The sequence below is a fragment of the Pristis pectinata genome, chromosome 1, assembly GCF_009764475.1.
Source record: "Pristis pectinata isolate sPriPec2 chromosome 1, sPriPec2.1.pri, whole genome shotgun sequence".
In the NCBI taxonomy this organism is placed as follows: Eukaryota; Metazoa; Chordata; class Chondrichthyes; order Rhinopristiformes; family Pristidae; genus Pristis; species Pristis pectinata.
This window is the reverse complement of record NC_067405.1, coordinates 64,486,722-64,500,316: the sequence shown is the minus strand read 5'-3', so window position 1 is coordinate 64,500,316 and position 13,595 is coordinate 64,486,722. Positions and strand designations below refer to the sequence as shown.

Below are 13,595 nucleotides of genomic sequence, written 5' to 3'. Positions count from 1 at the left end.
CTTTTCAGCTTCATACCTAGCTCCCTATATTCCCTCTTCAGGACCTCATCTTTTTTCCTACCTATGTCGTTGGGACCAATATGTACCACGACCTCTGGCTGTTCGCCCTCCCCCTTCAGACTGCTGTGGACCTGATCCGAGACATCCCTAACCCTGGCACCTGGGAAGCAACATACCATCCGAGTCTCTTTCACGTCCACAGAATCACGTCTGCCTCCCTTTATTGAATCCCCTATCAATACCGTTCTCCGCTTCTCCCCCCTTCCCTTCTGTACCATGCAACCAGGCTCACTGCCAGAGACCTGGGCACTGCAGCTTTCCTCTGGTAGGTCGTCGCCCCCAAAACAGTGTCCAAAGCGGTATACCTGTTATTGAAAGGAAAGGCCACAGATGTATTCTGCACTATCTGCCTATTCTCTGTCCTTCTCCTGACAGTCACCCAGCTACCTGCCTCCTGCAGCTTCAGAGTAACTGCCCCCCTGTAGCTCTTAGCTATGAACTCCTGGTTCTCCTGAAGGACCCGAATGTCATCCAGCTGCATCTTCAGTTCCCTGACACAATCTGTAAGGAGCTGCAGCTGGATGCATCTTGTGCAGATGTAGTTATCAGGGAGACTGGATGTCTCCCAGAACTCCCAGTCTCGCAAGATGAACACACCATTGACCCTGGAGCTGGCCTGGCACTAAAGGAAACACCAAAGCAAGAAAGAAAGAAACTTACTAGAGCCTTACCCTAGCCTTCGCCTCCTCTCACCATAGCCTAGGTACCCTACTCTAACCCTGGTCCACTCTAACAATGTCGCTCCCAAAATGGCCGCTCTGCTTGTACCTACCTTCCTTTTATTTGCTGCTGTTAATTAGCCAATCAGCTAGTTCAGTTTAATGTTCTTCCAAATGCAATTATAAATTACAAGGTTAATGTATGAGGTACCACAAAATATTTGTTTAATTTATGTTTTATTAAAGTAATAGGAAGATCGTTGGTGTTATCTTTAGTCCTAGTTGCAAACCCCATTCCTGAGTCACTGATTCCATCTCTCTCTGCAGTAAGTGAACTTGACTGGGTGTCATATTTGACTTCTAAGTTGAATTTTAAACTTCATTGCACATCTCTGACCTTGACACATCTCATCTGCTGATGAAACCCCATTCTTGTCTTTGTCACCTCAAGGCTGTTCCAAGACTCATCTGACTGGCCTTTCTTATTTCACTGAGTGCCAAGCATATCCTAACTTGCACCAGGTCCTGTTAGTCCATCATCACTGTGGTTGCTGACCTAAGTGAGCTCCTATTTAAGCATGCGTTGATTTTGAAATTCTCCTCTTAGTTTTCAAATTCCTTGGTTGTCCCTATAATGTCCAGCCCCATAGCTCTCTGAAATATCTATGGTGCTCAAATTCTAGCACTTGAACAGGCCATATTTTCCTTCTCCTCAGTAGTGTCTGTGTCTTCAGCTATCAGAATCTCTGCTTAGCTATATCACGTTCCTATTCTGAAATGCTTCATAAAGCTTACCTCTTTGACAAAGCCTTTGGTGACTTGCCTTTCTTCTCATCTGACTTTAGCATTGTATTTTGTTTGGTAATGCTCTTGCGAACCCTCTTTGTGCAACTTTTACCATATTGAAGGTGCTATGTAAATGGCGCAATTTGCTGTTTGTTGGAAAGTGATAATTATGTTTTTACTGCCCAAGAAATATTGTTCAGAAGTCATCTTTTAAGGACCCAAATTTTAAAAGATTTTGCATTTTGTGAAATTATTAACATATCTGCAATATCAAAGACCTTTCTTCGATGCAGTATATGCAATACATCAAGATTTTTATTGGAATTATTCAGTGAAGGGGTCTGATTCATAAAAACATGATATCCATTTGCAGTCCTGTGCTCCAACTTTGCATTTTTTGTCAAAGCTTGTATGGAATATTTAATACTGAGTTATCTGGATGTGAATGTGTTTGTAGCGTCAATCAAGGATAACTGTGAAGTTTGTTGAAGAATACATCTATAGGCTTAATGAAGTTCACATAAACATTTGCACAAAAATTGAAAGGCACATGTTTAAGCACATAAAAGGGTGGGTTCGTTCCAGGCCAAATAATGTTTTGTTCGAGACCTCACTGCTGCGAAGTTGAGTAGTAACGGGGTTTGAGGCTTGTGTACTACTGTTTGCAGGTCTAGTATAAATGTTTCCTTTGGGCACTCTGTGAAGGTCCTAAGGGGGTTTGACTGGGTAGATGTTGCCATAAGTAGGACAGTGACAAAAAAGGGGACATAGCTACAAAATAAGGGGCCAGTCTTTTAAATGGGTAGAAATTTTTTCTCTCAGAGGGTAGTGAAACTTCTGGGCCCAAGGATGGTGGAAGCAAGATCATTAGATATATTTAAAGTTGAGACAGATAAATATTTGAAAGATCGAGGAATTGAAGGTTATGGGAAACTGCCATCGAAAAGGAGTTGAGGCAGCATAGATCGGCCGTGATCATACTGAATGGCGGGGCAGGCTTGAGGGGCCTGGTAGGTTCCTGTGAAGGGTGGGTTGGCAGATGGGTGGCAGGAGGGGAAGATCAATGGATAGTTGGTGGGAGGGTTGCATCTGCAGATGGGTTAGTGAGGATTGTCATGTCAGATGGGCTGGGGAGAGGCTGGATCAGCAGGTGGGAGAGGCTGGTTTTGGAGAAGGGTAGGGGGTGAGGGGGGGTCAGCTGATGGTTGAAAGTTTGGGAAAATGGTTGGACCTTGCTACCAGAGTTGGGGCATAGGGTGTGCAACCTGTGCTGTGTGTCTGATTTTCCAACGATTCTCAATGTAATTTTGAGAAACGGCCTCTCATCCTCAGTCTGGGTAAGTTGAAGCCTTTGTCTTGATATTGAATTCAACAATTTCAGATAACCACTCCATTTTCCCCCTCTTCACTGAGTACTTTCTAACACAAACTTTAAAAATAATTAAATTTTAAAATCTCTCACTCTCATACAAGTTGATGGAAAACTTTTGATGAACCAAATAAGATAGAGTGAAAACCTGAGTAAATGACCATCCATAAAGTATTTTGTGATAACCTGAGGGCGTGAAATCATCTATCTGTGCACAATATTTCATTCGTCTTGAAACTACTGCCACAAACACAATGCCCAAGAGTTAATAAACAAGAATTCATTGACATCAATATTGATGTCCTGTTTGTTGAGAATGTGTTTTCCCATTAGCTTGTGATTCTAGCTAAACCATTCTTAATAGTAAAATAAGAGAATCTTTACGAATCAAGGTTGCTTTGTGTCAATTTTTACAAGTTTATTTCTACCTATAAGTCTTGGTTTCTGATTGTTGAAACAGTGATTTTGCTTTATTTTTGTGTGCCTTTTTTTCTTGTGTTTTTTCTTGTTCCTAGTTTTCTCCCCCTCTTTTTCAGCTAACGGAAGTGATTAATTCCAGTAAGCAATCCTGCAAGTGCCAGTGGGTCTCATATTTGTTTGATCTCACCCAAAGGGCCACACATTTCTGTTTGAGCCCAAGTATTGAGTGCTGCTAAAGCTCTTCTGTTTTTGGAAGAAGCACAGTTAAACCTGACCTTGACCTTGCCAGATATTCAGACTTGCAATTGCTGATGTGGTTCAACTGAGAACCCCATGGATTATTTCTTTCCTTCTTAATCTTGCAGACATTGAGACCAACAATTGGCATTCTGCTGCCACCCTGGATGAGAACAACCATTTAAGTACAGACAAAGGATTGTCCCTGGGATTCATTTTTATAGTGATATCTTCCTATCACACCATGTACTCCAATTAACCATCATTGTGGAGGTTAATTGGAGCACATTGTGGAGGCTAAAATAATTGAAAAATATTTTTTCCTAATTACTATTCTCAATAATTTTATTGGCATCTACAATAATTTGTGATATTATTGGTTCTTTCCTGTTGCTTTAAATTAGACTTGCTAATATAATTGTTATTTTCTTAAAGGCTCTGGTTGGTGAAAAGGCATGTTACCAGTCAGTCAGCGGTTATGGAGGACAAATTATCTACCTGGGAACTAAGGTAAATGTGGTAAATCTTTCTCACAACCAGTATTTTATTATGGAAATAGATCATTGTTTAAATTTGAAATGTGAAGAGACTTCTGACTGATAGTGAAGTATTAATATGTGTGATTCATTAAATGGCAGTTTTGTATGTGTATGATTTCTGCATGGTTTTTCCTTTTAATCTGATTTTTTTCTTGTTTCTTGATGAGAAATAGAACTGATGAATCCTGCATAATAAGGTCCCTCATCCACTGAAAGTGGAGTTGGTTATCTTCCCAGATGAGGTTGATGGTGGGTCACCGTTTGCTGTTTGTCATGCTCTGTGAAAATAAAAGTGTTGGGAATCTCTGTTGTACTTGGGTACTGAATTAAAAGACACAGCTGCTTAGTAATGCTTGCTGCGCACTGTGTACATTTCTTGCTTTTTTAGGTTATGTTTGCTGTTCCAGTATTTTTTCAGATACATTGGATACCTTTTTTTGCTTATGTCTATATCAGATGTTAAAGATATGGAGATCTCTTGCATATGCACCTGGGTAAAATTGCAATCTAGTTGCAAAAATTCTATGACTGAAAAGATTACATAATTTTAGATGTAGTGAGGTGTATGCAGAGCAGTGGTTCATTCAACCATGTTTGATCGGTTGTCTCAGATGAATCTTTACCCACTAAATGACTCATGTCCCCACGCTCAAATGTACACCGATATCATTGTGGACCAATTGTCAGATGCAGCAGAAAACAGCCATTTTTCCAATTGTTTAATTATAGTGTTTGTGTGTTTGCCTCCTCTTTGTACTCGGTGAGACATGCTGTTTCTTTCTATTGTCATGGCATGACTTTATGTGGGATTAAAAACTGAAAAGCTTCCTTTGTTTATATGTGCTTACACGCACTTGGGTCTGATGGGCCTGAATGTTGGCCACATGAGTGAAGATTAAATACTTAAGCTGAAGGTGAAGACAAATACAGATGTGTGTTTGGTCTGCTGCGATTGACTTCCACTGCTTTTTTGTTTTAAATTTGAGTGTTTCCTAATGTGATTGAGAGAATTACTGGGTCACAGTTATAGGTGCAAATTACCGGATTTTGACAGCAGAGGAACCAACAGGCTGAAACTGGGGACTTGATGGTTGCATGATAGTCTGAGTCAGTGACACTACACATTTGTGCTTCAGTGTGCAACCATGTAAACTAAATTAAACTCATTTAATAAAATATGAATTTGGTGATTGTTGCTCCCTTGTTAAATCTGCCATTTCCAGTGTACCATGTTTTTGCATTGTGCTGCAGTATGAATCCATCTCCTGAGACATGAAATTGGAGTCTGGACTTAGTGCTCAATTATGTTTCATCCTTTCAGTCCAGTTTAATCAGAATTTTAGATACAATTCACATCTATTGGAACTTCAGATGCCACAATATTTTGCATAATATTGAAGCATTGGGCCAGAATGTAGAATTAGTTGTGCTATTATGCCCTGTTGAGAGTTTAAATCTGCACATCTACCCAAGTATATATCTGACACATTATGTAATTTTGCAGGAGGCATTCCTGAATCTATTTTGAGATGTAAATTGAAGTTTTTTTCAGGATTCCATTCAATGAAAATAATCTCTGGCATCTTTTTTTTCTCGCATTTCCTAATAATAAGGATGTCGTGTTTTGCCTGTGGGATTTGAACAACATTTTTTGGGGTTGTGTCTTTTTACTGCTGTTGTAACCAGTGCACAACGTACACAAGTCCTGCTCTTGCTGACCTGTCATGCATGCCTACGAAACTGGTGAGGCATGGGATATGTTGGAGGGAGAGACTTCTGAATTCCAGTTCGGCTGGATCATCGCCAAGCAGAATGCATCACGGCCATTAGGAAGGCAACAGATGGTGGGTTGGATGTAGTTTTGACCTCCCCAACCAGTGATCCAGGCCACACTGGGAACCCTTTGGTACTCTTGAACTATTGCATGGTGGAAGCCTCGGGCTGTGTGGGATCCTAAGAAGGGACTTGGGGTGGTGTGCTGTTGTGCAAAATGTATAACATTGTTCCACAACTTTCTTTTTGACCTGAATACCTGCAATTTTATGAGCAGTTATTGTACATAGATTTGTTGCCAAGAACTCAACTGGCTGAACGAACAATTAACATCTTAAATTGCTTTTCACTAAGATAAATTTAAGTGCCTTCACTTGTGATAATTTATCTTTTCTTCATCTTCACCCTGTGCCACATACCAACCTTCCTTGCAGACTGTGAGTTTTGTATTTCTGATCATGGATGCGTATGAAAGTTCTTTCATGAACCATTTCCAGCCATCTATACTGATCTCTTTGGCATGATATTCAGAGTGAGTCCTGTACATAATCTGATCAGTTAAATCTTATCTGATGTTTATTTGGGCCTGTATTGTTCATTGTTTGCACAAAAGGTCCCAACCCTTTCTCAGTTTTCTAAACTGTTGATTACTTCAGTCTGTTTGGTCACACTTCTTAATTACAATTACTGGAGTTACTCAGAATCAACTACTCTTGAGTGTCGATCAGCACTGTTGCATTATTGAAGTATATTCCAGATGGGTTCCCCTCAAGTGCCAGTGCTGCTCTCCCAAAAGCCACACTGCTGCCTAAAGGTTATTTTATGAGACATTACATGCAGAAAAGCATGCAGTGAATTCAGGGAAGTCAAACAGGGAAGATTCTTTCCCATTACCACCATTGACCTGTATTCCAATTTAACTGGACGTGAATGGGCTTTATTAAGTGTACGTCCGCTCAAGAGATCCAGCATGAAGAATGTAAGACATGACTAGAAAAGCCTGTGCACTGGTGGTATTGTTTTGGTAGGGTGGAAAAAGCAAGATCGTTGCTGGGTGGTGATGTGCCTTTAAGGCAGGTGCCATTAACTTGTGCAGAGGGCACTTCTGAAACCAGGGTTTTGTCATGTGGGGAGAGTACAAAATTTTGGTTGTCTGACTGGGTTGCCAAGAATTTGCTGAGTTTACTGTCTCCATAAAGCTGCTTGTGATCCTGGAGTAGATCAACCATTATTGAAGTGTTCTATTATTATGCTCACTTGCAACCTTTTGAGGGGGTTGCAAAATTTCACTTGCCTCTATATTTTAATTTACTAAGTTATCCCGGTATAATAAGGTATTTGTGAAGTCAGTTTCAGTATTACAAAACTGGACCTCTCAGAGTTGATGGATTGACTGATTTTAAAAATGACTTGTTTTGCTTGTGTTCAGCAGCTTTAATCAAGTTTTAGAACTAAGATGGAAAACAGGAAGGTTTGCACTTGTTCAGCTGAACAAAAAGTTGAGGGTTGCAGGTTTGTAGGAAAGGTGTGAATAGTCGGCAGAGTTGGAGATAGAAACAAAAGTTTCCTCAAAAGGGTGCAATTTTGGACTTGATTAGCGATTATAATTGGCAGTTGAGCCCAAAACACAAACTCTATTCAACTTTGTCTCTTTAGCTGTTAAGACTGCTGTATTTGGCTAGAATGAAAGTAAATTAGAGCAAAATCTTGGAGATTAGCAGCATATAAAATTCTCTCAAAGAATCCTGCTATTTTAGATATTTCTTTGTAATGAAGATTTAAGACGCATCAGGTGTCTGTTGGCAGAAATAAAGACCACTTACAGAAAATACTTTCTCTCTGGGTCATGATATGGAGCAAAGAAAAAGGAAAATACATCTTGAATTTTCATAACCATGCTTATTACAGCCAATAATAAACTAGCTGCAAGACATCAACAATTTAATACCTGATATGCAGGTTATATTGCTAAAGTGATAACTTGCAGTTGGGGAGTGCTGGTCCGATGAGGTTGCTTTTGATTCCATGGATAAGATGTAAGACTTTGAATTGACTAAACCTGATGCTGTTTTTTCATTGATAAACTTGATGGGATCTCCTTTTGCTGAATATGGGGTAATTGTGCATATCATTGACCCATATATTGACTTATTATTTCTCCTTTTTTTGTAGTCTGTGCATGTGATTACTCTGAGGACTTGGCGGGAGGTAAGCAAGTTAAATTATTTTGAGGGAGGATCTGGCTGGCTGTTCAGTTTAAATAAAAAAAAGGCCTCTGCTACAGCTTAGCTTGGCTTTATGCATTTGGACTGCTCGGTTTGGTTTACAACATATAATTTCCTGCATTATGCAGCTCAATAAAAAATGTTTCCTTTGGCCATTTCCATCCCAGTTGATGTGCATACAGCAAGATCTAGCTATGTGATGGACTTGTTGTCATCTCTGACTTTAAATGCAGGTTGTCATAAGTACAGCCATCATTGAGGTTTAGCCTTCTTTCTGACTGGATTCCTTTTTACCATTTCTGCTTTCCCCAAATCCCATATTTCTTCTTGCACTAACCAAATTTTAAAAAATTACTTTTAATAGAGAAGGAAGCAATAATTTTTAGTGGGAAGTGGCATCCAGTTTATTTTAGAAGCTTTCATAATATACTGATAATGGAAATTGTCTTGGTACTATATTAGAGAGAGAAAAATGCTTTGGGAAAATTTAAAGCATGTGAGACATATGTGTTTCATGAAACTGCCTCAGCATAAAATTGGGGCTATAACCTTTTAATGTTATAGTTCCATAATTCTGTAGTATTCAAAAGCAAAATATGCAAATGCTGCCAACCTGAATTAAAAATACTCAGCAGAATTATTTAGTTGTCAGGTTATATCTGAGAGTGTCAGAGGTATTGTTGCAGGTTCAGAGATGAATGTTATCACAACAACAGGGATAACTTTAGCTCTTCAGAGTAGTGCTGTGGATCTTTTGTGTCCAAAAGATCTATGGCACTTCTCTGAAGAGCAGAAATTCTTCATGAGAAGCAGGCATAACTTCATTGAAGGGTCTCGGCCTGAAATGTCGATTGTTCATTTCCCTCCATCAATGCTGCTTGATCTTCTGAGTTCCTCCAGCATCTTGTGTTCATTACTTCAATTAAATTCTCATCCAAGGATGACTCCTCAAACAGTGCAGCACCTGTCTAGGTCTTTGAGCACAAGTGTCTGGAATGGGACTTGAATTGGGACCTTCTAAACCAGGGGCAGGAATGCTACTCACTTGAATCCCGTGACTAGTATGTTGTTATAGCAGAAGCAATTAATAGTGTATTTTGCATGTGTATGTATTTAAGTTAGCTGGCGACAGCACTTTTTGTGTTGGTAGTTGGTTCAAAAAGGAATGGATACGTTTTGCTTTGGTACTTCAAGCACTGAATTCCGTTAAAGTGCTTTTTGAAAAATCAATCCAGGGGTTGAAAGGATTGGGTACACAAAGTATTGATTTAGATTTCAGTTACTTGAAAATGCAGAAATAGTCTGATATTCCTTCTGACTTGGATATTATTTGGAGATTGTAAAATAACAGTTTCTTCATTTTTCTCAGCCATTGTGATATTTATTTGAAAAGTGAGTTATTTAACATTGTGAAGCCTTATGAACTTCTCTAGCTTCTTGCAGCCATTTACAATTATAAAACATTAAATTAATATTATTCTATTTGCATGAATTATGTGGAAAATACATGGTGTTTTCCCTAACCTGAAGTGTGATGTTGCCTTCTATTGTGTGGTCTGTGAATCATTTTCCAATGACGAGGTTTGCAACTTAGATCAAACTGAGATAGTACATGAAGCATGGCTTGAAGATCTTTAGTCCAGTCAGGTTGTGGAATCAATTAACCACAACACTCCGGCCGTTAAACCACGAATGACACGTGTTTCTGCATGTGCTATAAGGAAGTGTATACTTCCTGTAGATGCTACCGTGAAGCAGCATGAGCCTTGATGTACGTTTTTCTCTCAATGCTGTGTCTGCAGAGGTTGGATTACCTGTTAAAGCAGGAGAGGTTCATTGAGGCACTATCTCTCGCCTGGTCATTTCATGAAGGAAAAGCCAAGGCAGTAGTGGGTGAGTGAAAATCTTTCATGAATATCATTGATTGTTAAGCTTTCAAGATCTTAAATTTTGTTTACATTCATAAAATCATTGAAACATGCTGTACAGAATGTAAGCATTAAGCCCATCATGTTGATACTATCTTATTGAAAAGACAGTTGTACACAATTCCACCAATAATTTGGGATTCAGAAGGTTGAAGATTTTGGGGGAATGAATAATTTGAGGGGGTGGGGAAAGGGAAAGGAATTTCAGTATTCCTTGGGAAAATTAGATAGGGTTAAGAGATTTTTCAAGGGTTATGTGCTTCAAACACGATGAGGAAGATAACAAGAGAGTTAAGGGGTATAGAGAGAGCGTGGAAAGGTGGTGTTGATGCCAAGATTGCATTCCCCATTAGGTTATTAAATGGCAGAGCAGGCTTGAGGAGATGATGGCCTGCTCTTGTTTCATATGTTCTTATTAACATAAGAGCAAACTTGTGGGTTGAGGAAAGCTGCTTTTGAATAAAGACTGGCAAAATTTCAGGTGCCCCATAGGGCAGAGAAGCCTCAAGCAAAATCCTTAATGTGGATCTAGAGAGAGTAGTTGTGAGAATGCACACAAGTGATTGTGACCGAATGTCCATGAAATGTCAGAACAGAAAGTGACGAGTAATACAAATATTCTGAAGGGGTGAAGCTAGGGTGTATCTATGTTGGCTGAGTAAGAAAGTCTTGATACTCAATGAAGTGCAGCTGTAGAAATATGTTCAACACAGTGTGAAAGAGTGTCTGTTGCCCAAGATCCTGCACAGTTGAAAGTACTATATGTGTATGTTGAGGTCAGATTACAGGGGTTTCATTTTCCAATGCCACAGTGCTTGAGAGGCTCAGTTCCATTCAGAGATTTGTTTCCAATCCACAAAACTGGCCACTTAATACAATTATCAGCAGTAGTAAATTTACTCTATTATCTATATGCTACATGCAACAAAACCAAGGTAGTATTCGGAAATGGGCTGATGTGGCATGTAAGATTCATACTGCACAAGTGCTCAACAAAGACTGTGTCTAACCATGTGCCGTTGAGATTTGTATGTACTACTATGACTGTCCCCCACTGTCAATGCCCTGGGACTGAAAATTCATCAAAAACTTACTGGACCAATCCGTGGTTATAAGAGTAGGTCAGCGGTTAGAAATCTTCTGGCAATTGACTCACTTCTTGACTCCCCTAACCCTTTCTACTAGCCACAGTCCACAAGCTGGAAACATGATGGAGTACATTCCACTTGCCTGGACACATGCAAATCCAACAACACTCGGAAAGCTTGCTGCTATCTATAACGATGCAAATCCACCCAAAACTTTCACTACCCCTCCCACTAGTCCATTGTGGTTGCTATGTGCCAACTAAAAATGCACTCCATTATTACTTTGACATTGTTTCCCAAACCCATGTTCTCTACCACCAAGAAGGACAAGGGCAGCAGGCTGATGAGAGCACCCTCACCTGCAAGATTCTAACCATTCTTACGTGGAAGCATATCCGTGTTCCTTCATATCCACTTGAAATCCTGGCATTTTTACTCTAAACTGTTGCAATAGTACTTTCAATAGAAGCACAAAGCAGGGTGTGCTTGAGCATTTGGGGATGGTCAATAAATACTGGCCTTGCTTGTGATGCATCATCTTGTAAACCATAGAACACTACAGCACAGAAAACAGGCCATTCGGCCCTTCTAGTCTGTGCCAAAACTTTTATTCTGCTAGTGCCATTGACCTGCATTCGGTCCATAACCCTCCAGACCTCTCCCCTCCATACATCTATCTAATTTATTCTTAAAACTTAAGAGTGAGCCCGCATTTACCACGTCAGATGGCAGCTCGTTCCACACTCCCACCACTCTCTGAGTGAAGAAGTTCCCCCTAAACCTTTCCCCTTTCACCCTAAAGGTTCACCCCGTTTACTGTCTATGTCCTACCTTGATTTGTCCTTCCAAAATGCAACACCTCACACTTGTCTGCATTAAATTCCATCTGCCATTTTCTGGCCCATTTTTCCAGTTGGTCCAGATCCCTCTGCAAGCTCTGAAAGCCTTCCTCGCTGTCCACAACACCTCTAATTTTAGTGTCATCAGCAAACTTGCTGATCCAATTTACCACATTATCATCTAGATCATTGATATGGACAACAGACAACAAACAACAATGGCCCCAGCACAGATCCCTGAGGCACACCACTAGTCACAGGCCTTCAATCTGAGAAACAATAATCCACGACCACTCTCTGTCTTCTCCCACATAGCCAATTTCGAATCCAGTTTACAACCTCCTCCGTGGATACCTAGTGTCTGAACCTTCTGAGCTAACCTCCCATGCTAACCTTGTCAAAAGCCTTACTAAAGTCCATGTAGACAACATCCACAGCCTTTCCTCCTTCTACTTTCTTGGTAACCTCCTCGAAAAACTCTACAGGATTCGTTAAACATAATCTACCACGCACAAAGCCATGCTGACTATCCTTAATCAGCCCCTGGCTGTCTAAATACTTGTATATCCAATCTCTCAGAACACCTTCCAATAATTTACCTACTACTGATGTCAGGCTCACTGGCCTGTAATTACCTGGTTTACTTTTAGAGCCTTTTTTAATCAGGGGAACGACATGAGCTACCCTCCAGTCCTCCGGCACCGCACCCATGGCTAAGGACATTTTAAATATATCTGCCAGGGCCCCTGCAATTTCTACACTAGTCTCTCTCAAGGTCCGAGGAAATATCCTGTCTGGCCCGGGGGATTTATCTACCTTTATTCGCTGTAACGCAGCAAGTACCTCCTCCTCTGTAACCTCTTTAAACCAATATTAAAGTTGACGCAACTAACATGAGGAACAGAAAATCAAGTTGAATGGATGGAATCGTGTTAATGTGCAAGTTTTTAAATTAAATATGTACTCGTACAAAGGGGACCCTGGCAGCTGCCAGTAGATGGTATTAGTGAGCAATGAACACTAAATGCTGGAGGAACTCAGCTGGTCAGGCAGCATCTATGGAGGGAAGTGAACAGTGGATGTTTTGGGCTGAGACCCTTCACCATGACCTGCTGAGTTCCTCCAGCATTTTGTGTTCATTGCTCCAGATTTCCAGCATCTGCAGTCTCTCTTGTGTTTCCAAATGGTATTAATGTGCTTGATTGCATGCAGCTTGTCATGTTTGTTGATCTTTGCAAAATGACTTGACTAAATACCATGAGGTACTTGTATGGATCTCCCAGAGATCTAGCTGAATGGTTGCTTTCGGTTTAACTTGAATTTCTCTAACTCTGAAAAAGCATAACATAAATACACGATTTTCTCTACTTGACACAATAAAATCTTTTCTCTTCTGCTTTTCTAAATCTTTTGTTTTCCATATTTTTGAAATTCTACAAAATCTTTGTCATCAGTTTCTGTTCTCATCTTGATTACTTCTACATACAATAGAAAATAAAGAGTTGAGAGAAGCACAATATGTTTTGAAGCATTTCCTTACTTTATTGTACTCTAAGCTTTTGCTATGATCAATGAATGGAAGAAAGTATATTCACTAATGTGCTAATGCAATAAAGATGGATACCTTCAATGGAAAATATTACAATTGGCAGTTGATCAGTAGAGAAACAAA

The 13,595-nt window shown here is 40.0% G+C and overlaps 1 protein-coding gene across 3 annotated transcripts in view; it reads left to right on the top strand.

The window, feature by feature from the left end:
- vps8 (VPS8 subunit of CORVET complex) overlaps positions 1-13,595 on the top strand; it is a 458,303-nt gene that overhangs the window by 54,086 nt on the left and 390,622 nt on the right. For all 3 annotated transcript variants that reach the window (XM_052016763.1, XM_052016780.1, XM_052016773.1), the window contains 3 exons: positions 3,967-4,041; positions 8,016-8,051; positions 9,871-9,961. In XM_052016763.1, coding sequence (XP_051872723.1) covers positions 3,967-4,041; positions 8,016-8,051; positions 9,871-9,961 — 202 coding nt within the window. The remainder of the gene's footprint in view (positions 1-3,966; positions 4,042-8,015; positions 8,052-9,870; positions 9,962-13,595) is intronic.